This window comes from Peromyscus eremicus, chromosome 19 (assembly GCF_949786415.1).
Source record: "Peromyscus eremicus chromosome 19, PerEre_H2_v1, whole genome shotgun sequence".
NCBI classification, from domain to species: domain Eukaryota; kingdom Metazoa; phylum Chordata; class Mammalia; order Rodentia; family Cricetidae; genus Peromyscus; species Peromyscus eremicus.
In genome coordinates this window covers 12,627,716-12,651,062 of record NC_081435.1, presented here as the reverse complement: position 1 = coordinate 12,651,062, position 23,347 = coordinate 12,627,716, and the positions used below count along the sequence as shown (strand labels likewise).

Below are 23,347 nucleotides of genomic sequence, written 5' to 3'. Positions count from 1 at the left end.
AAATTGATGGGTAAAAATGATTTACTTCATATTAACCATGGTTTTCACTAACATTTTATAATTCAGTATGTGTAATACACAGATTTATGGGATTGTTGGGTGTGGTGGTATCTATATGAGGTAGCAGGACTGGGAAATTGAGGCCAGCCTGGACTACATAGAGAAATCTGGTCTTGAAAGAACAAGAAAGGCAAGAAGATGATTTGGTTTATTTTATCAAAATATTTTGGTTTAATCACCTGTTAAATGCAAATAGTTTCATTAACCTCATGTGTTTTTGTTTCATTCTTTTCGTTGGTGTCTTGTTTCATCGCCAGGATGGCGTCGGAGTTGATGAGAAGCTGTCTTTAAGGCGAGTGGCTGTGGTTGAAGATTTCTTTGACATCATCTATTCCATGCACGTGGAAACAGGGCCGAATGGAGAACAAATTCGGAAACACGCTGGACAGAAGAGAACTTACAAAGCAGTAAGTGGAAGAGAAGAGAGAGAAAGCATGCATTCTGAATTTCGTTACTATTTTTGATGTTGACGGGAGAGCAAAGGGTTAGTAATGTCTCATATTAGAGTATGGTCAGACTCAGCACTTATGCCATAATTCATTATTTGCTGTGTTAGTCATGGGCTCACAGGTCTATTGCATAAAGTTTAAACCTGTTTCTATAATTCTTACATTAATTCCTTTAAATATGTATAAACATAATATTCCCAGTCAAACACCTATAAATAGGAAGACATAGTTGAAATGTATATTCAATGTGTCATAATATATGAATTATGTACTGGGAGATAAGAACATGTTTATAATCATTCAAATTCCTATTTCTTACCTCTCAAGTTAAATGAATGTATTTGTATATTTCCTGTTCCATCTTATAGCAATATAGATAAGAAAATTATACATTATTTTTATGTTATTTTATATGTCTTAATTTTCCTGAACAAAATATTAAAATATGTTATTTCATAGTACCAATGCCCTTGAGTGTTTAAAAATTGAAATATATTATTCTATTGTAAATTATGTGAAAAGAAAATTTAATTAACTATTTGATAGTGGAATATACATTGTCTAAATGGAGTTATATTTCAGTTTTGAAGTTACTAATTGTACCTAAGTTTGATATACACATTTTAATCTACATTTTATTTAATTAAAATTTTTATAAAACCGTATTACTATAGATATTTCACCCTTTCTAGCAACATTGAAGGGTAAATTACTTTTTGCCAATACGAGCAAAGTGTACATTATAAGAGCTTTCTCAGCAGTGGGGATAATGTTCTTTTTATGACTTCTTACTGAGCTTCGCTTTTGGCTACCTTTATATGAACTGTTTTCAGCTATCTTGATACACAATATCAGTCTGGATCCATTTTTTTTTCAGATACAGAAAAATGTGTGAAATGCTCAAAGTTTCAAATACAGGTACATATGTTTGAAAATTAGCTCTGAGCATAAGAAATAGCTTCTTTTCATAACTATTTTTTGCTATATTGCCAGGGTCATATTGAATCTTTGTAGCTGCATAATAACCCTTAATACAATGTTGTTATTTATCCCTCCTTCTATACGGTTTTGTTTCTTGGCTGTTTCTCAATTGCATGGTTTGTGGGCAGGCACTAGTGTAAGTTTCCTTACATAATTCTGCCACATAAACTTCCTTTTGACTTATGCACCCCAGGAGGCATTCCTATGACTAACGAAAGCGACCTAGCATCTTGGGATGTTTTATGTAGACTAATATCACTGAACATACTCATTCCTCCTGTCTCCTAAACCAGGGTTGTTCCTCTGGATAGTAACAGAAAAATTATACATTGATCTACTAATACCACTAACTGTGGACTCTTAGGATAATGCATTCTCATGAACTAGCTATGTGCACTTGACAGGACTTTGTGTGATAGGAATATACAAATTCTATCCGATTAAAAGAAAATAAAGAACGAAATAAAATGAAAATATGAGGAGAAAGTGTCTTCATTGTTGGTAGTGTGGTACCAAAAGCAACTTGAAATTATTTAGCCTTTAAAATGAATTTATCAGATATTTTAAATTCAAGCAGAGGCATGAGCCAATACCAGATCCAAGCTTTCACCTCATGTTTTGTTAGGTGACTGTGGATAATCTAATTTACAGATGCTAAATATTTACAACGAATTTGTTACTGTGTTTCCAACACATACAATTTTGTATCCACATTTCATGAAACCCCTTCTGCATTTTGAGGTTGGGGAACTAGTCTCAAAAGCTTAAGCAGCACCTGAAACTCGTAGTTCCTCTTGAGAATGTCTTATTAGGAGATCCGCTCCTTCCTCAAGTTTAGTTCTTATTTCCACGTTAAAGCTTTATCTCCTTGTCCTAATATCAAGAAAGTTCTTTGTAACTTAAGTTCTTCCTAGTTCTAGCTCTCAGATGAATTTTAATTAGGAAATGTTTCCATTTTATATCTCTAATTCAATATGGGGAAAAAATCTGCAGTGTCAGTGAAACTGTGCACATGACTATACAATGCGTGGAATGTAATGATAAAAATTAATGTAAATGTGCAATTAACGGAGCTTAAAGCTAAAGTGCAATTACAACGGAATGGCATAGTGCTGTCAGAGTCAAAGGCTGTTGGGCCAGAACTTAGTTCTCAATGGTACCACTGGCTTCACTAGCTAAAAACCTTTTGCAATGCTAACAGTTCCAATTTGACTTCAATTTTTTTCTTCCTTCTAACACATTAGCACATAGAGCATGCATAGTTATGTTTATTGACCTTTTTCTCCCCTTTCTACATGGCCAAGAAACCATACTTGCACAACTAATCATAAAAGCATACCATGTCTTAACAATATTATCAATAGATTTAGTGGTCATTTTGTTTACTTTGCCTTTTTTTGCAAATATTCTTTCTATATTTCCACTCTACAGGAAATGGTGGTCTTTTAATATTGAATTAACTATTGAATGCTATTTGATTTTCTATCTGCAGTATATCATTCCTTGAAATATCTAGGCATTATACCAATTAAAGTTTATCTCTATCTAATTTGGCCATAGAAAAATTTGGAAGGTGTCTATAGTCTAACTCATGAGCTCTCAAAATCCACAAAAATGACACATTTTTGGAATATATGAGGTCTTTTGATAATTATTTAAGTAGTTACTCATTATTTTATAGGACATTCTTATTTTTGAATAAGTTTATTATTAACAGTTGCTCTAGCATCAGATATGTTTCCTGTAGTGTATTTGACTATAGTCAACTTATAATTATCCACATTAACATAATGGACCATTTAAGTAGCACTTGTGTTTGAGCTTAAAATATATCTTCTTATGGAAATTGAATGCAGAAATACACTTTAGCGATGTGCAATGTTACTTCAGAATTAATGATACAATAATAGTTTACATATATAATTTAGAATATTGTCCTGTGCTTCAGTCCTTAACTGTAATTAGCTTTGACCTAAATGATTCCTTAGTGAAGACACCACTGTTCTCCAGCTGCCTTTTGCCCCTCCCACTTCATCATGAGCTGAGCACAGCTGCTTGCTCAGCAATGTGTTTTTAGTTAGGGCCTGGCAGTGTCATCAATGTGAGAACATCTACATGTGTATGTGTGCACACACGTACATAATTTGTAGTATGAAATAATTAATGTACATGTACTACTCTCTCTCTCTCTCTCTCTCTCTCTCTCTCTCTATATATATATATATATATATATATATATATATATATGTAATGCCAATAATGACATTATTTAATTCATGGTAGAGAGCTATATAAAAAAAAAAATGCTAGAAGCCAGGCAGTCACAGTTCTAAATTTCAGCGTTGACATTTATTTGCTGTCTGTGGTGCTATAGGCAATTATTTGCATTTTCTTCTTGCCTTTGAGAAGAGGTACTGATGTGCATGGTGGGTTAAATGACTTTACATATGTAAATGGCTTGACACGTGTTGATTTTGTGATGAGTGCTATGCTTTTCTCTACTCAATCAATTCCTAGGATCTTCGCAGACGAGTGTACAGGACAGGTGACCTATCTTAGCTCTCCAGACAGAGGATTATGAGTCCCTCAATTCTTGGTTTTGCTGGTTTTAAAGTTTAGGTTTCAAGATAACAAAGTTTCATATTCAAATATTAATTTTTGCTTATTAATTTTCTGAGGAACTTATCATCTTAATTTCTGAAAAATATTAAAACTGACTTTTTAATATTTTAAAATATTATTTTAATAAAATATTTACTTTAATAAAATATGAAATTTTAATGTTTTATTAGCATATATTAATGACAGTTAACAATGGGATTCATAAAATTTTCTTGCATTTACATATGTATTTCAATCATATTTTCTCACTGATCATTTTCTCTTTTCCCTTCCATTTTTCCCATGATCCCACTTCTACTTTAGTATCCTTTTTTCCTGATGACCCGATGAGTTTCACTTGGTTGCTTACAAGAGCTTGTGAGGGAGTTTGTTCACAGGAGCACCTCATCATCAGCCACACTACTAGAAAGAGAAAGTCTCTCCCTCCATCATCAATCATAAAACCTATTGTTTAAAGACTTGTTTTCAATGGGAATGGAAGATTTTGTTTTAGAGAAATAGCCTAGAAATAGCATATTTACACAGGACTTAATTTCTTCTCTGACAGTTTTTAGGGAAAACACTTGCTGTGTAGTATCTAGAACACACAATTTTCAAGCTTTAGTTTACATTACTTTTGTCCTGTACTTATCCAAATACCTGCTGTTTCCCATGGATCTGCCTTTAAAATTGATATTTCAACCTTCATTTAATTCTACTAATCTGTTATATTAAAAACTCCCAGAGTTCTTGTGAACTCATGATGAATGACAAGCCTTTTGGTGTGGAGAGACTAAACTGAGCTAAAACATAATAAGTCCTAACAATTTATTCAAAAATATTTTTGGCTCCAGGAGCTGCCGACTCATGGATATAACATGGTAGGGCTTTATTCCACTTATTTTTAAAATGGTTTACAAAGTGATAGTAATATGTGAGACCATTGTTATCCTTTGAACAAAAAATTGAAATACCAAAGTGAGCAAACAGGAGGTCATAAGTCATGGCCTAGTGTATGGGATACTCCTGGCTTTCATAAAATCAGACTGGCTCACAAGCATCACTCAGAGGTAGAAAAGCCTTGCTGTGTTGAGTTCTACAGGGATGATAATCATGGTGACGATGATGATGGTGGTGGTGATGATGATGATAATGATAAAATGGGCATGTAACATGCTTTTCACAGTTGCATGATTTTTAAATAGCAATCAAAGAAGAAAGACTGAAAATACCTATGTCCACAGACTGTTCATTTTTCTCCACTTTTTCAAACAAGCTTTCAGAATTATGCTGGGATTATGTATATGCAGCTCCCTAAGTGTCTTTAACTTCCAGAGCAGCAGATGTCAGGGCACTTCCGAGGCACTTTTCCTTGACCTGAAAGTGACGACCATCCTATAGACGCACTGCTTGTTCATCTGTTTTCTTCTGCATCTTTGCTGTAAGCACATAAGACGTTGTGAAGTTCTGGTATTGTGGCAGTTTGGTGCTAGTGCTCAGTGGAGCAGGGCTATTTGGATATTTTACTGATCAAATAAGACATGATCTATACATTTCTGTGATTTGTGCCAGGAAATCTTTGGTCTTGTCTTAGGATCTTTTCCTGTTGCCTTGATAAAATCACAAAAACAAAACAAAAACAGTTCAAAGGAGGAAGCTTTTATTTCAGTTTACAATCCAAGGGTACAGTCCCTCATAGCGTGGGAGTTTAGAAATCAGGATCTTGAAGGAACTACTCAAATTCTATGAAGAGAGTAGAAGCAGATACCCATGAATGCTGTTCAGCTCACTTTCTCTTGTTTAGATAGTTCAGGAGCCCAGCCTAGGGACTTATGCCACCCAGAGTAGGCATATCTTCTTACTTCATATAATCTTTACAAGATAATATCTGACAGGAACTCATGCCCATAATCCCATCTCCCAGAGGATTCTAGATCTCACAAAGTTGTCAACTAAGATTAACCATTATGTGCTCCAAGCATATTTTAATTTTTCAAATCACAGTACCCGAAGTTTAGTGTTTAGAACTTAATAATGTATTTGAGTTGGACCACTGGCCTCATTGTTTATATGACAATCCTATGTTCTCAGGCAAAAGGAGGCTGAGAATAAGTTAAGCTGCCAGACGTGCTTGGGTTAAGCATAGGTCCAGCAAGGGAGTCTAAGACAAAGCATGGCCGAAGCTTCTGTCTTCACTGTGGATACATGCCTGTATGTACCGCCCTCCAGGTCCTTAAAGGCGTGCGCCACCACGCACTTGCTATGGCTCTAAAACTCTGACCCCCCAGGCAACTTTATTTATTAACATACAATTAAAATCACATTTCAGTACAAGTAAAATACTACCACACTTGAAGAAACATTTCTACGGGAAATTATTAAGGGAAATTATTTTGAGGTGAAAGCATTAGATTAAAAATCAGGAAAATTAAGTACATTCCTCAGAAAAGATTCTTTGTAGGTGTGACATACTAACAGAATAGAAAACAAGGTGTGTGTGTGTGTGTGTGTGTGTGTGTGTGGTGTGTATGTAGGTGTGAGTGTGTGTGAGTGTGTATGTGTGAGAGTGTATGTGTGAGAGTGTATGTGTGTGATAGAGAGAAATTTCTCACTTTTCTTGATATTTTTCATCTTTTTCCATAGATCCAATATAATAATAGTTTCCTGCTGAAATAAAAATGGGACACAGGAGATATTCTCTGAGTTTCATCTAAGTTCCTATCTGTAAGCCATGTTCTTTGACTTGTGAAAAGAAATCAACATAAAATAACGAACAAATGGAGCATCCTGTTTACTTTATACAGTATATATTATTTATTTCACTTATTATTAGAGATTCTAGTGCCTTAAATAAACAGCCATTCTGGATATCTGAGACAGGGAAAAGCAATAGTACACTATTCCAAATTAATCAATACCATTGAAAACAATAAATTAATATCTTTAAAACATTTTCATAGTTTCATGGAGAGTTTATAGGTAAATATTGTTCAATTATAGGTAGCTTACAGGAAATTTTTTGAGGTTATTTTCTTCATTTTTATAAGTGGCTAAGGTGGAGAACCCAAATTTCTTTGATATTGCTGTAAAATGCCAGGCTCCTATTGTATGCTTAATAAATGCAGAAAGGAGAAGTTATAATCTATGAAGATTTTGCCTTCTTGACCAAATAGTATGAATGGTTTGGATAAAACAGTAATAATGGAGTAAATTTCTGGCTACACCCAACTGCTATGAACATGGTGTGGAGCAGTTGATGGAATAAGTGAGTAGTGTCCCTCACTTCACACAGTTTTGGAACGCTATATAAACAAAACAAAATTTAATGTAGGGCAGGGATTTTTCTTTGACTGACTCTGGGAAAGCATTGATTCTCCTTTAATACTGGAAGTATTGTGACTATTTATGACTATCCCTTGCATTGACCAGTTCATTTCAAGTGTACACATTAAATAATGGTGCCACTTCTGAGGTGAGTCCAGTCTATTGTGACTTTCAAATGCATCTACTATGTATTTTTATTTTTTACCTGCATACACACACACACACACACACACACACACACACACACACCCTTGTGTACACACCAGTATACACACACACTCATATTGAGGTGTTACCCATTTTGTTCAGCATATTGGAAAAAGATTAAATTTAAAAATCACACACATAGTGTTGCATTCATTTTTTTTATGTTAAGACAGTCTATCTGGGGACAACTACAACTTATTATTTATTCAACCTAATAAAACGTGTAGAAAAACCCTAAGGTGGGAGGAAGCAACTAAAACGGAGTCAATGACACGGCCATTTAATTCATCTAATAGCAATCCTAAATCAGAAGGTCAGTTTGCTTCACTTATCAAAACTGACGTAGTGTTATCTATAACAGTGGCAGAGACGTCACCCAGATCTTTGATATTCTGGAGTTATTTTTGCTGTCAGTGGAATCAGCCAAAAGATGTGAGAACTTACAGAAGCAATTTATTCATTGACTAATATCACATTATATGTCATAAATGTATCAAATTATATGTCACAAATGAATTTCTTATTAAATAATAATGTCCAAATGAACATTTCTTGAAGGAACTCAACCTGTGTGAGAATTTCCGTTAACGCTGCGTCTACCTAGTAAATTGCAACTTCAGTGCGCCCTAGTGGTGAAAGTGAGATACTGCAGCTTTAAAAAGTACTAGGCATGGTTAATACTGGAAGGGCTTCCCACTCACTTCAGAGGCTTATTCTTTCCTGGGTACCATCATGTTATACTAAATAAAGCCCCGAATTTCTCAAGGCAACGTGTGCAGATGTCTAAATGGTTATCTGGTATTGAATTGGTATGTGATATCATTTCAAGAACTATCATGAGGTAATAGCAAGAACGTTAGCAGCTATGATGCCAACAAAATTTGAGTCTATATCCTGAGAGTGGAAATTCTATGCTGTTAGCACGGCATGTGATTACTTTGAAGTTGCTGTTTTGAAGACCATAAATCATATATGTACAGGTACACACAATACTTGCTTCAAACACTGTAGTCATTATTGAAATGATATGAATTTTTTTCTAAAAAATAAAGTATTGTTTATGTGGGAAGAAGTGAGAGAAACAGATGTTTCTATTTATGTTTGTGATGAAAAGTCTATTTTCTTTCATGGCAACTATGCTTCCCAGTGACCTACAGACACCACCTCCAAGGCATTTAGGCATTCCAATTCCTGAACCGAGAAGGGCTTTTACCAGGATTATGAAAATCAGTTATATTCATTTCATGATAAATGAAAAATTAATGAGGTGGGGTTTTTTTTAACCTATTTTTTTTTCTGTGCTACTCCTCATGCAGATCTCTCCCCTCAGGCTATGTCTTCTCATGGTCAGCAGGCATCACGCTGTACTTGAGCACATTTAGACACTGTCGTGATTAGTAAAGATGTCTGTAAAGAAGCTGAAACGGTGATTTAGATGCTTCTGAGAATTTGAAGTTTGTACTGAGTATTTCCTTTCTTTCCACTTTGGTATAGAACATGTAAACAAGATAGCTATTGCTATATAAATCCAGTAGGTGTGTAAATATTAGTAAAGTTATTATATTATATTATATGTACTATAAAACAGTATCTTCCAAGAAGAGGTGGTAGAGGCAGAGAGGTGGTATTTCCATAAGTACTACAGGCCATTAAAAGAATCTTCCTTAAGATTGCATTTTCAGAAACACAGCCCCCTGGCATGGTGGTAATCAGAACAGTTCTATTCATTGCTTGAAAAACTCACCTGCGATCATTGTGAGCATCCCAGATATGCAATGTTTTCTAAAGGGAACGGTGTGATAAGTTCTTTATGTAGTGTCTCTAAAAATCTCATTTTCCAGATGTTGAGCGATTAAAAAATTCAGATAACACATTTTGCCTCCATGGTGCATTACCATCCTGTCATGCTCTGAACCTTGCCTGTGTAAGTAAACGCAGGGGGTACCAAAGGACCCAACTCATTAGCAGAGTCTCATAGCCAAAGGTTTCTTTATTTATATCTAACGAGTATGAGTGTTTTGCCTGCATGTATGTATATGCAGCATGCATATATGATGCCCACAGAGGTCAGAAGAGGACATCAAATCCCACGGAAATGGAGTTACAGACTGTATGAGCTGCCACGTGGGTGCTGGGAGTCAAGTCCAGGCCTTCTGCAAGAGCAGCAACTACTCCTATTTGTTGAACTGTATCTCCGTTGAACTGTATCTCCAGCTCCTAGAGTCTGAAATCTAAACTTCATCTGTTCTTAAAAAAAGCTTATTTTTTACTTTTCATTAGGCATAGGTCTATGTGTCCGTGTGTAGGTGTGTGTATATTAGTGCAGGTCCTAGTGGAGGCCAGAGGCATCAGATCCCCCTGGAATGGGGATTACAGGTGGTGGTTAGCCACCTTTTGTGGGGACTAGGAACTGAATTGTCCTCTGCCGGTGCTCTGAGCACTCTTAGCCACTGGATAGTATCTCCACCCCTACACTTCATCTGTCTCCATCACCGTAAGATGGCTCACTTGCCCGTGCTGGGTGTTTGCAACAGCTGTCTACTTGGCATGCACACACCCAGGAAATCGCTGATGCTGCCTGGACTGGCAGCGCACAGGAAGGGCACAGGCTTAGAGGGGAGCAGGAGGCCAGGCGGTGGTGGCGCACGCCTTTAATCCCAGCACTTGGGAGGCAAAGGCAGGAGGATTTCTGTGAGTTCGAGGCCAGCCTGGTCTCCAAAGGGAGTTTCAGGAAAGGCTCAAAGCTACACAGAGAAAACAACAACAACAACAACAACAAAAAAAAAACAAAAAAAAAAAAAGAAAGAAAGAAAGAAAGAAAGAAAGAAAGAAAGAAAGAAAAAGAAAGAAAGAAAGAAATAGAGGGGGAGCAGGAATGCCACAGAGAACACTAGAGCAGGGAGGAGCCTGCCTGTTCATCTCCCCTAGCCCCAGCGGATGCAGAATTGCATCATACTCTACTCACTCCTCAGGGGAAGTAGAAGTCTATTTTCCACTCTTATGCACACAATCACGTATTTTAACGTAGTTCTTCATGCTTCTGGGAATTCTATGAACATTGGCTTTGCTGAGTCCTATTTTCACTCAATATTTAGGGATTCTTTCATTTTACTATTAGGAACCGTGTATGAACAAAACCTTTTCCAGGGCCCATCTGCTCATATTTTATTCATGTAGTGTCAGAATTCTCTTTTCCAGAAATCTGTTCCTAGAAGCCCAGTAGTCCTCAACAAGAGATGACACAAAATGGCACTGTTAACTTTAGGGAACCACCTTTTGGTTTATTTGAATTATGATATGATCACACTTGATTATTTTAATTATTGTAAAATAAAGCTCACTTTTATAAGAAAGGAAAGAGGAAAGAAAGCTTTTGGGTCAGTAATGTCTGCCAAATATGACGACCTGAGTTTGATCTCCAGAACCCTTGTTAAAAAAAAATGTAGGGTGGTGGCACATACCTTTAATCCCAGCACCTGGCAGGCAGAGGCAGGCTGATTGATCTCTGTGAGTTTGAGGCCAGCCTGGTCTACAGTGAGTTCCAGACAGCCAGAGCTGTTAAACAGAGAAACCATGTCTGGAAAAAAACAAAAACAAAAACCCAAAAACTTGTGCAGTGGCTCAAGCTTGTGCTCCCAGACTTCGGGTGTAGACACGGATGGATTCCCAGGCCCTCTGGCCAGCCATCCTAGACTACTTGGTGAGTCCCAGGCCAGTGAGGGAATCTGTCTATAAAGAGGCAAATGACACCCAATGTTGTCCTCTGGCCTCCATATATGTGCCCGTAAATCTGCACACATGCACATGTATGTGCAAATAGAAGAACATTTTCCTTATAAAGCAATGTATCTCTACTTGAGGTCTAATTAATAAAGTAAAATTATTTCAAAAAAATGCTTATCATTTAACTTGAGTCACATTTTACTTTTCTTTTATCCTTGCTCTTCTGGGGAGGATGATGTAGTTGAAGATTCACCTGCCGTGCTCTGGATTGTTTCCTCTGTGTGTTTGCCTCTTGAGGACCTGCAGTGACTTTCTGAGCCTTCCTATGTCTCTGCAGAAAACTGACTTTTTTTTTGCCCCTGTACCACATTCCATTATTTCTTGCATTCCACACCAAATTTGAAGCATTTGCCTCAAATCTTCAAATTACTTTTAGCTGTTTGAAAAAAATGACCTGGAGTGTCTAGAAATATTCCTGCTCCCTTTAGTCTTCTGTTGGCTTTGCCAACTTTCATGTGAAATCTGGCCACTTCCCACCACCTTCTCTCAGCACCGCACAAAAGCTTTTGGATAGAGAGATGCATGACTTTGCTTTTCAACCAGCGCTTTCATATTCGTGGTATATCCCATTAGGAATTATCAAGGCAATTTAGTGGACTGCAATAATAACAAATACAATGAAGACCAGAAACAATCAATCATATGTCATGAATGTGTGGTGGATATGACAGTTTATAGTGTGAAGTATGTGGTTTAAAGATATAAAACATTATTTCATATTAATATGCTTACTTAAGATTGCCTACAGACTGTTCCCATACTACTTCTGCACACCTTGACTCACATTTCTGTTCTCAGATTCTCCAATGTTCCTGACCAAATAATATGTTTTAAATTTGAAACAACAAAAACCTTCAGACGCAAACCCATATTCTCACATATCAAGTGATATTGAGTAACTTATGTTTTGTCTAGCAATCTTATTTTTGTTTAACATTCAGAGTCTGGAGGGATTGCTATTCTTCCACATGACCTGATTTTGGCTCCAGAAACCACGTGAGCTGATTCACAACAACTTGTAACTACAGCTCTAGAAGATCTAATGCATTTATCTGTCCTTTGTAGGCACCCATTCATACAGGACATATGCACACAAAGACACATATGCACACACACACACACACACACACACACACACACACACACACACAAATAAAAAATAAAAACGAACCTACATGTACCTGGTTGGGCTAAGTCATCCTTCCCTGTCTCAGATAAGTACAAACAGCCTGATGAACTGATGAAAAACGACAAGATTAAATCTAGGAAGTGATTAAAGAAAGAAAAAAAGAAAATGTGGTGAAAAAGCAAACTGGAGAAATGATAATAGTGTTGCCAGGAAGAGCAAAGCCGGCAGTACTGTAGGACTGAGAGACACCCAAACAAAATATGAGAGCACTCCACAGGTCAGCAGTGGTGGGCTTGGGTTGATAGGCAAGTCTACCAGCACACTGGTTTTGACATTAGATATATCATGAAGACACAGAAATTCAGTTGGTCATTAGCACAGATTTATAGAACATATAGATAGATACAACACAGCACAGCCATTCCAAAAGAGCTTCCAAGCTAAGTTCATGGTCCCTAGTGAACACATTTTCATTGGCAGGTTGGCATGCCTGACTTTTGGCCTAACTGACTGTGGCTATTTCCACACTTTTCACTTAGCAGATGTTACATGTTGAATCCTCATCACAGTAGCTTTCAAAAATCACTGCAAAATTAATCAAGTAATTACCAATAGGTGATTCAAATAATGCGGCCTATTTAGTCACACTAGTTCTTAGAACCTTATCTAGCAGCATTAGTTAATAATTACTGTGATTATCCATTCAATAAGACGCAGAGCAACTGAGCAACTGCATCTCAGCTGAGAAATGTCTTAATTTTTATGGGTATTCATTTCTTATACATCCTTGAAAATTATTTCTTCGGCAGCAGCTCAATGGTGCACATAGCTCTTCTTTCCTTAGCATCTTTATTTTGTAACATCTTATAAGTATGTCAGGCATTTAAAATGTGAGAGTACTATAGGCATTTCAGTCTTAAGTCCCTTCTATGAAATGTTGTAATTCACATGACATGTAAAGTAAAGGTTGAGACTTACTCATTTGGCAGTGCTGCCCAGGCTGAGGTCTCTCTGAAATTAGACAGGACTCTCTGTACACCAGGGTTGTGTGATATTTTGTTTGTGCTCTGACAAATAAAGCTTGCCTGGGGGTCAGAGGGTGGAGCTAGCCACTAGTTAACCATAAAGGCGGGGCAGTGGTGGCACACACCTTTAATCCCACCCTTGGGAGGAGGAAGCAGGAAGGTCAAGAGTTCAAGGCCATTCTGAGCTACAGGAGATTGAACCAGTCTAAAAGCGAAACAGAGCTGGGCTGTGGTGGCTCAGGCCTTTAATCCCCGCACAGGCAGGTGGAGACAGGACTATAAGATGGGTGGAGAAAGGGTCTCTTGCCCATTCAGTCTGAGATTCCTAGAGACAGGACCTCCCCTCTCCCCATTTGGTCTGAGGATTTGTAGAGACAAGATCTCACCCCATTCCATCAGAGGCTCAGGAGAAGTAAGAAGGCACCAGGGGCCGCTCCTTTGCTTCTCTGATCTTTTGAGTTATTACCCCAATATTTGACTCCTGGTTTTTAACTGATAAGAAGACTAATTAGGATCATGCTTCACACCACTGTATGTGACTTTACAGATATGAATAAGATTTGTATTTATACATCCTTTTCAATTCTATTTAACTTAATTTAAAAATATTTTTTTCTACATCTGCACTATCACAATATATACATTGCAGGTGGTTTATTATAGATGTTTTCTCAAAGGAAGCGAAAAGAATTTCACTAGGTGATCATTATGTAATTTATTCTTCACCTATTATGAATAAGGTTTCATAAAAGAAAAATATAGAGGTTTGACCTCTAAGGGCATGTTGTGCAATAACAGGGAAAAGTTGTGATTTTCAAAGGTGTTAATTCCTATTATGTAAATTAACGTAGATATAATTTTTATAAATTAATGTGATTATAAGAAGTTTTCATTGCTTTCTAGCTCAGTATCTGAAAAGGGTCACATTCTACCCGCACAGTGTGTTGCTTCTTTGTCACTGATGTGGCTCAGTGGCGGAACGCTTGTCTACCATGCCGGAAGTTCTTGGTTTGGTCGGCAGTACTGCAGGCAAACCAAAGCCATCTTCCTGTGTGAATGACTGTAAGACTGCGCCTTCCTAAGTGGAGGGTAGTCTCTGGTGTGCTTGGGTCAACACGGTACAGTACTGAATACAAACTCTTGTGGCTTGCTGGGTTCTGTTTGGTGTTCTCTGAAACAGTGGTCCATGCTTGCAACTCTCCATGCTTTAGAGCTTTTTCAGCTCATTGACTTCAAATCTTAGGCTAAGATTGGTATCTAACCAGAAGTCTGTATTCTCCTTTTTGTTAACTTTTGAAATTAGTATTGTTTTGAGTTAATGTACAAAATAGTGGGTTTCTGTATGACAGTTTCAGATATTTATATATGTTTGCACACACATACACCCATCATATTTACCTCTTTTTTCCTATTGTCCTCTCCTCCTTACTGCTGGTCCCTTCCAACCCCCAAATACTCCCCATTCCTGCTTTGAGGTCATATATAAATGACATGAGTTGATTTAAAATTTAATTAAAACACATAAAATTACAGAAAAACACATGCTCTTCCTCAACACATTAGTTCTCCCTTCTCTCTTCTTTTCTCTCTTTGAATACTTTCCTTTCCTAAGTTCCCCTCTGTTTACATGCCATGTATATGCACACATACATGTGCACATATATCTAGTTTGTACATATGAAAGGACACATGTATTTGCCTGTCTAATTTGCTTACCATTTTCCTGCAAATGACATATTTTTATTCTTCTCTATGGCTGTATATATGCATTATATATTTTCCTTATCCATCCATTACTAGGTCTCAGTTCGGTTCCCTATTTTGGCTTGAATAATGCTGTAGTAAATACGTTAGTGCAAGGATCTCCGTGCTATGATGCCTTTGATTATATATTATATATATATATATTATATATATATACACACCCAGCAGCAGGAGTGTAGATGGATCATGTGGCAATTCTGCTTCTGCTTCATTGGTGAACTTTCATCCTGAGAGCCTCGGTGGCACTAATAGCTGCATAGCATAGGCCAGCCATGTAGACAGGCTCATTTTGATCTTCATCTTAACAGCATTTGCTGCCATTTTTTTTCTTTCCCTCTGTCTCTCCCTTCTTCCTTCCTTCCTTTTTTCCTTTCTGTTTTGAGATGAAGTTTCATCTTATACCCGGGTTTGTTTGGAATTCACCACCTTTTGCAATCTGGCTTCACAGAAACTCTCTTGCTTCAGTCTCCTGAGTGTTGAGATTACAGGCATGGGCCTCTACCTTGAATGGTAGCCGTTCTGGCTGGGTTGAAATGGTATCCTGACGTAGTTTTATTATGTTTGTCCCTGATTAATTAAATAAACCAGGTGCAAATAGGAAATGCAGATGTCCGATGCCTAGATGAAATCCTGTTCCTTTAGAAAAGAAAATGACTTAATTCCTTTAACTCACTGCATTAATATCAGAAGTCCTGTTTCTCGATGTTAGAATAATATGGCATTACTGATAAGCATAGCTTTAGCTGCCAGTTCTTCTGGAACATGATTGTCAGTTAAATTCCTTCAGGTAGAATTCTGCATGATACTAGGTATTCTGATGCTTTTCTCATGAAAATTGGAAACTGAGACCAGGTTAGAGTTGTCACCTCCTGTTGAGAATACTGAACCCAAATGAGTTAGAGCATTTTATATATATACAGAACCTCATGCCAGCAGACATTGTAAACATGTTAGAATACTTACCCTGCACTCTAAGGTTACTTTTCTGACATTGTGTTCTGCATCCTTTTAAGTGAGAGTTACCAGAGGTGCATATAATTTAGAGTGACCCAATAGACAAACCCGAAACAACATTTTCAAACCTTGCCTTGCATTTGATTGCAAGACACACATCCCTCTGAAGCATAGATTTCTCATTTTTTCAGAAGAATTGTCATAGGGGAATAGAGATCTGTTCATAGGACTATTGTGAGGGTTAAATGGGAAATGAAACTGTACATTGATGGGTTAGTAAGAATTTCCTCTGTAACATGTCTGAACCAAGTCATGGTATCATATAATCTGTGTGAATCTTAATCATGAGAATGATTAATACTTTACACTCGTGGACCTGAGAACTGTGTGCTTATGTACAAGATGAATAGTCTTTCTGCTGAATGGAGACATGTAATTCATTTGATGTTAGATAAAGATGGTTGGAATTGAGAATAAAATCATGGGACAAATAATCTCACTTCAAATTCTCTGCTATAAGTTTTTCTCTCGGTTTTCAGTACTTTGTGTCTTGAGTTAGTGAAATAAAGATGAGTTATACAACCATGAGACACAAAGTTAGAAAAATTCAGCAAGACAATTACTTTTTATTAAATGATTCTAATTAGTTTAACCTTTACATTTACATGTTTAGATCCAAGTTGGAGTAACAATTTATTATTTAAATAAAAAATTCTCATATTTAAAAAGTGTATGTAAAGGGCCATGTCTCAGTAGGTAAAGTGATTGCCCATAAGCAGGAATATCTGAGCCTCAGTCCCAGCACCTATGCCAAATGCTGCATGTGGGGATGCATGCTTATAATCCCATCACTGGAATGGAGGTCAGTGGGAGCCCTGAGACTCTCTGGGTCGTCAAATGGATAAGCTAAAGGTTCAGTTACAGACCTGTCTCAAAAATAAGTTGGACAATGATTGAAGAAGACTCTTAATGTGGACCTCTGGCTTCCATACGACCAATCACATTAACATAGTTTTATGCCAAAAACATTTTGATACTATTTGCTGCTGAATTTACCGGATAAGTTTTGCAAGTTGGTTTGCTTACAGATGGTTTCTTGATTTCAGTTCTTTTTGGTACCCGATTTTCCCCCTTTCATTTTACTGTATTGGGTGGGAGGTCAACAGCATTTGGAGTCTGATTTTAAATACCAGTTCTCTTTTCTTCCCAACTACAGGACGTTGATTGGCAAGGCAGAGTGCCCTTTTTCTTTCAGTTACAATCTTTGTCAGTGGACTTCTCAAAAAATATGTTCTTAATGGTTAGCTTGTTTTGTTTTTGTTAAACATCAAGAGGGAAAAGCAGAAGTGACCCCTTTACAGCTTGATCATTGATCTGATCTTACAGGTGGATCAGTTTGTCATTATTTTTCCTAAGTAGTTCTGTGGACTCAACATGACACAGTTATAGTCATCTTGAGTCATACCTGCTGTGGTTGTTCCTGAGCAGTCCTGGCCAATTGCCCTTATACAGTTTTCCACAAATACTAAACATAGACATATCCATTTGAGTGGAGCTTTACCAGACTCCAGTGCTAAAAATGGACCTGACTGTGCTCTCTTATCTTCAGATATACCAAAGGTATGTGCTGGCTTGGATAATGTTAGTTTTGTCTTGAGTACATTCAGTTTTATATTCTACCCAAATTGTGGGAATTCATTAACATTGCCACCCAGGACCATGCTTTTGTCCTGAATCTGGCTGCCTCTTTCTTTGGTCTCATAGTCTTTTGGAGCCAGTTCCTATGGGCTTTTTATAGTTTTATTCTTCTGTTCATAAAAAAATGCTGTCATCCAATTTGCGGGCTAGAGAGATAGCTCAGCAGTGAAGAGTATTTGTTATAGTTATGAGTAATGGAGAGTTGGTCCCAGCACCTGCTAAACAAGCTGTGAGTCCTGGACATGCCTGTAAACCTAGCTCTAAGAGCCACAAAGAAAAGAGGAGTTTGAGATGGTGGCTGGCTTCCAACCCAGCTTAGAATGCATGAGCCCTGGCTTTGGGGAATGACTTTGCCTCAAAGGAATAGGAGGACACAGATAGAGATGACACCTGGTGCCTGAACCAGAAACACGGATGTGGTCACTTTAGAGAAAGAAATCAAGCAAATAGACATTTATGAATATAACATGTAATATTATATTAATACCATACTATAATATTTGAATTATATATACATATGTAATTATACGATTAGTTATAGTATTGATAGGATGCTAGATCCAATATCTGAATAAATAAATATTTTCAATTTTAAGTTTTTTCTTTGTAGGTTTTATTTTCTCCAGTGCTAGGGATGGACCTCACCTTTGTGACATAATGGCTTTACTATTAACATGGACATCCAGCCTCTAATATTTTGGTTTTGTTTTATATTTATAGGTTTTTTTCTGTTTAAAATTGTGTGTGTATGTGTGTGTGTGTGTGTGTGTGTGTGTGTGTGCATGTGAATGAATGTGTTGCATGTATGTGTGTGTAGGTGCATGTGTACCTGTATGTAGAGGCCAGAGATGGAAACTTTCTTCTTCCTCACCATTGTATATCTTACTTTTTGAGACATGGTCTCTTACTGAACCTCCAGCTCACGAGTTCTTCCAGGCTGCCTATGCAGCAGACTCCAGGGTTCTTGCTGCCTACACCTTCCCAGTGGTAGAAGTACAAGTGTGCACTGGCTCCCAGCGTTCTATATGAATGCTGGGGATCTGAGCTCAGGTTCTCATACTTGCCTGGCAAGAACTTTACTGAGCCATTTACCAACATAGCTATAGTTTTACTTAGAACTGTTGTTATTTATCACAGGAAGGGTGTTGGGGCTTTACTGAACAGTCAGACATGAAGGACACACCCCAGTCAGCCAAGAACTTATCTCTGAAATGCATTGCTACTTATGAATACCCATTTAAAGTTGATTTAGTGTTTTAAAAATTCCCCATCAGCCAATGTAAATAGTGCTTTCATTGGCATGGCTGTAGGGGCCCTTACCATATGCCTCATATTCAAAGGGGCTTCTTAACAATCTTTTAAAATTATTGTTCATAACACTAAAGAATGATATCCACAGGATCAAGTGAGAGTATTTTGTCTCCAGACTCTGTTAAATTTAATTTCTCAAATATAGGTAATTTAAGAGTTTTAAAATTTATTTATGAAGATATATTTTGTGAACCTAAGTTAAGAATGTTGCCTCAGAGTTTGTGGGTTTTGTTTGTTTTTTAGTTAACATACAAGTAATAGGTTTCATTTTGGTGTTTTCATATATACTTTGTGTTGATTGATCCTCCCATTCACAGTCCCTTCTTCCATCTGTTTCCCCTACTCTGTCAACCCTGGTAGTGTCCTTTGTACTTCCTGGTTACAAGGACTATATTACTGCTTCACCACTTCCTCACACTTTTCTCCACTCTCATGGTACCCTTTTTAGTTTCTTGGTTTGTACTTATGCATCTAAATATATACCTATATGTGATGGTCAAAGCTAGGATTTGCAAATACATATGCAATATTCATCTTTCTGAATTTTGTTACCTCACTCAATGTAGTAATTTCTAGATCTGTTCATTTTATGAATAGTCCATATTTTTCTTTATGGCTGAATGCAAATCCATCACATGTATGTTTCAGAGTTTTAGTGTCCATCTATCTGTTGATGAGTCCTTTGGGTACATGCTCAAATTGTACAGTTGTGTCATATGGTAGTTCTACCTTTGGTGTTCTGAGAACTTCCACACTGATGTCCATAATGGGTCCCTCTTTTCCCACATCATCTCAAAATAACCTGTTGTTATTTTTTTTATCACAACCATTCTGACTAGAGTGAGTTTTAACTTGCATTTCCTCAATTAAGGGCATAAAACACTTTAAACAATGTATAGTAATCATCTATGTTTATTCTTTTGAGAACTGTCTGTTTAATTCATTGACTCATTAGTTGATGGGTAGTTTTAGACTTTTATGTTTAAGTTTTTTACTTATTTATTTATTTCTGGTCTTAACACCCTGTCTGAAGTGTAGTTGGATTTTTTTTTATTTTGTAGGTTGTCTGTGTGTTTAGTCTATTGATGGTTTCTTTTGCTGTGAACCTTTGTCATTTAGTGTAACCCCATTAGTCACTTTTGACATATTTCCTCTGCTATTACAGTCTTATTTTCAGAGAGTCATTACATAAGCCTTTATCTGGAAGTGTTTCCCTTTGGTGGTTTCAGCATTCCACATTTTAAATTAATGTATCAAAAATGGATACATTTTGAATTGATCATTATTCAAAGTGAGAGATGTGGACATATTTCCATACTTCTGAAAGTGAAATCGGGTTGGCCAATACTACTTGTTCAGTCTTTTTGTCTTTCATCCAGTGTGTGTTCTTGACATTTTTGTCAAAATATATATTTGTGGGTTTTATATTCAGTTCCGTTGTTCTACACATCTATTTTGATGTTGCTACTGTGATGTCTATGTCATCATGGTGCTGTAGTGTAGTTTGAGATTATCTGTTCAATACATCCTGGATGTTTTTTGGCTAGAATTGCTTTCCCTGTCTATGGTCTTTTGTGTTACCATTTGAATTTGAATTTTTTTCCTAGTTCTATGAGGAGTGTCACTAGAATTTAATGAGAATGTCATTCAATCTCCAAGTTACTTTAGTAAAATGGTTGTTTTCATAGTATCAATTCTGCCAACCCAGGATCATGTAAAGTCTTTCCAACATTTTTGTTGTTGTTGTTTAATGCTTTCTTAAAAAACATTAAAACTTGTTATTTTTTCAGATTTATTAGTGTATAAATAAATGACAAGATATTATATCCATTTAGAGTCAGTAACATGGTATCTTGGTGTAATAATATATTGTGAAATGATTGCTATAATCAAGAATCCTCACATGGTGTAAGGCAAAAAAGAAAGACAACCTCTTTCCAGTCTCTTTGATGAGAGTAGTAATAAAGATCCTTCAGGTCTCTTTCATGAGGGCTCCATCTGTGACCTATTCATGTCCTAATACCACAGCACTAAGAACTGAAACACATGAACTTGCAAATAATGCAAGATTCAGGTCACAGCAGAGCATTTTTAAAAACTATTTTTTTTTGTTATTTGTTATTTGAGTTCATGTATTTTCAGCATTAATACTTTTATATATACATAGTTTGCAAATATTTTCTCTTATCTCGTAGGCTAATTATTCATTATATTTATGGTTTCCTTTTCTTTGAAAAAGTTTATATCAGTTGCAATCTCATTTTTTGTTGTGATTTTGTTTTTGTATTTGAGATCATATCTAGAAAGCTATCACTCATTGTTAAGATTTTTACCTATATTTCCTTTCAGTATTTCAAAATTTTCAGATCATTTAAGTCTTCCATTCATGTTGAGTTGATATTTTAACACAGGAGTGGCCTAACTTTTTCTTTAGTGTCTGATTTTCTATTCACCACTTATTGAAATGATTACCCTTTCTTCATGTACATTCTTGGCATATTTGTTGAAGACAAATTTATCATAATCCATGGATTTATGTTCACTATATCTTACTCCATTGATCTATCTGTATATTTGCATCACTATCAGACTGTTTTGATTGCTGTAGCCTTTGAGGATAGTTTGAAATCAAGTAGTTTATGCCTTGATATTCACTTCTTGCTCAATTGCCTCTTGTGATTCCACACAAATTTAAGTTTTATTTTATGATTATATGAATACCAGAGGGATTTTATAGGAATCATTTTGAGTGGTAAGGAAACTTTAACAATTAATTCTTTTAATCATTAACATAGGGTATTTTACCATTTACTAGTATTTTTAGTTTTCTTCATCAATTGTTGCTTACTTAACCTGTGTATGGTAGCTGATGCCTGTATTCTTAGCATTTGGAGGTCAGAAGCAGGATTTTCATGAGTTTAAAGAAAATCTAGGCTAAATTGTGAGTTTCAGTCAAGCATGAGCTGTAGAGTATGACACTATCTCATAAATTAAAACATTTGTAGTTTTTAATGCATGGAACTTTAAAACCCTCTATTAAATATATCATTTATTTTATTTTTGACACTGTTTAAGTGGTATTTATAAATTGGAGAATAGTTTTTATATGTAGAAATACAACTGGTTTTTTAATGCCATCTTTTATCTTGCATGTTTCCTGAATTTAACTAACAGCTCTTGATGGAGTCTACAGTTGTCTGTACATGTAAACATCATGCCATCCATAAACAGAGACAATTTGATTTTTCATTTCAAATTTATAGTCCTTTCTGTGGCCTCTTGGTTGTGCTCATTTTTTTCTACAATCCAAATGATTGTTTTGCGTATTATCTTAGGGGTGGTTTGCTGTACGTGAATTTATATAGTCTTTTTATAGCATGGCCGCTTTCTCCTTCAACCATGGTTGACATTTTTGCACCCTTTTCTATATTATTCAGCTATAAGGCTGTTTGGTTGAAACCTTTCCTTTTTAATCATAATGCAGGTGTTTGTCACTAACACTTCTCTTAGAGCCCTTTGTCTTGTATGCCAACCATTTGGTTTGTTTGTCCATTTCAGTTGTTTCAAGGTATTTTCCCTTTTAAATTTATTTACCCATTCATTGCCTAGAAATTTATTAACTAATTTCCATGCATTTGTGACTTTTCCAACTTTCCTCCTATTGATAATTTCTTTTTCTTTTTAAAAGATATATATATATATATATGCTTTTGTGTGTACATGTGCTTTTAGAGGCCAGAAGAAGGCATGGGTTCCCTTACAACTGCAGTGGCAGGCTGTTGTTAGCTGCCTGATGTAAGTGCTGGGACATGGACTCCAGTATTCTGCAAGAGCAGCAAGCACATTTAACCACTGAGTGATCTCTACAGCCCTTCCTGTTGATAATGCCGAATTTCACATCAGCATAAAACAATAAAGTTTTGTGGGGTCTGAGTCTTGTTTCATGGCCACAGATGTTTCTTCCTGCAAGCTGTTGTGTGTGCGTAGGAAGGATGCACATTCTGTTGCCATGGTGGTTCAATGGCCTGCTTGTATCTGTTCTTTGACCTAAAGTGTCACTC

General features: G+C 36.4%; 1 protein-coding gene across 7 annotated transcripts in view; it reads left to right on the top strand.

Moving 5' to 3' along the window:
- The window catches only part of Nol4 (nucleolar protein 4), a 330,361-nt gene that overhangs the window by 83,921 nt on the left and 223,093 nt on the right, over nt 1-23,347 (top strand). For 4 of the 7 annotated variants that reach the window (XM_059246745.1, XM_059246744.1, XM_059246748.1 and 1 more), the window contains exon 2: nt 318-467. In XM_059246745.1, coding sequence (XP_059102728.1) covers nt 318-467 — 150 coding nt within the window. Of the gene's footprint in view, nt 1-317; nt 468-1,364; nt 1,428-23,347 lie in introns of those variants that run through there. The other 3 variants (XM_059246753.1, XM_059246751.1, XM_059246752.1) reach the window with 3 other exon arrangements.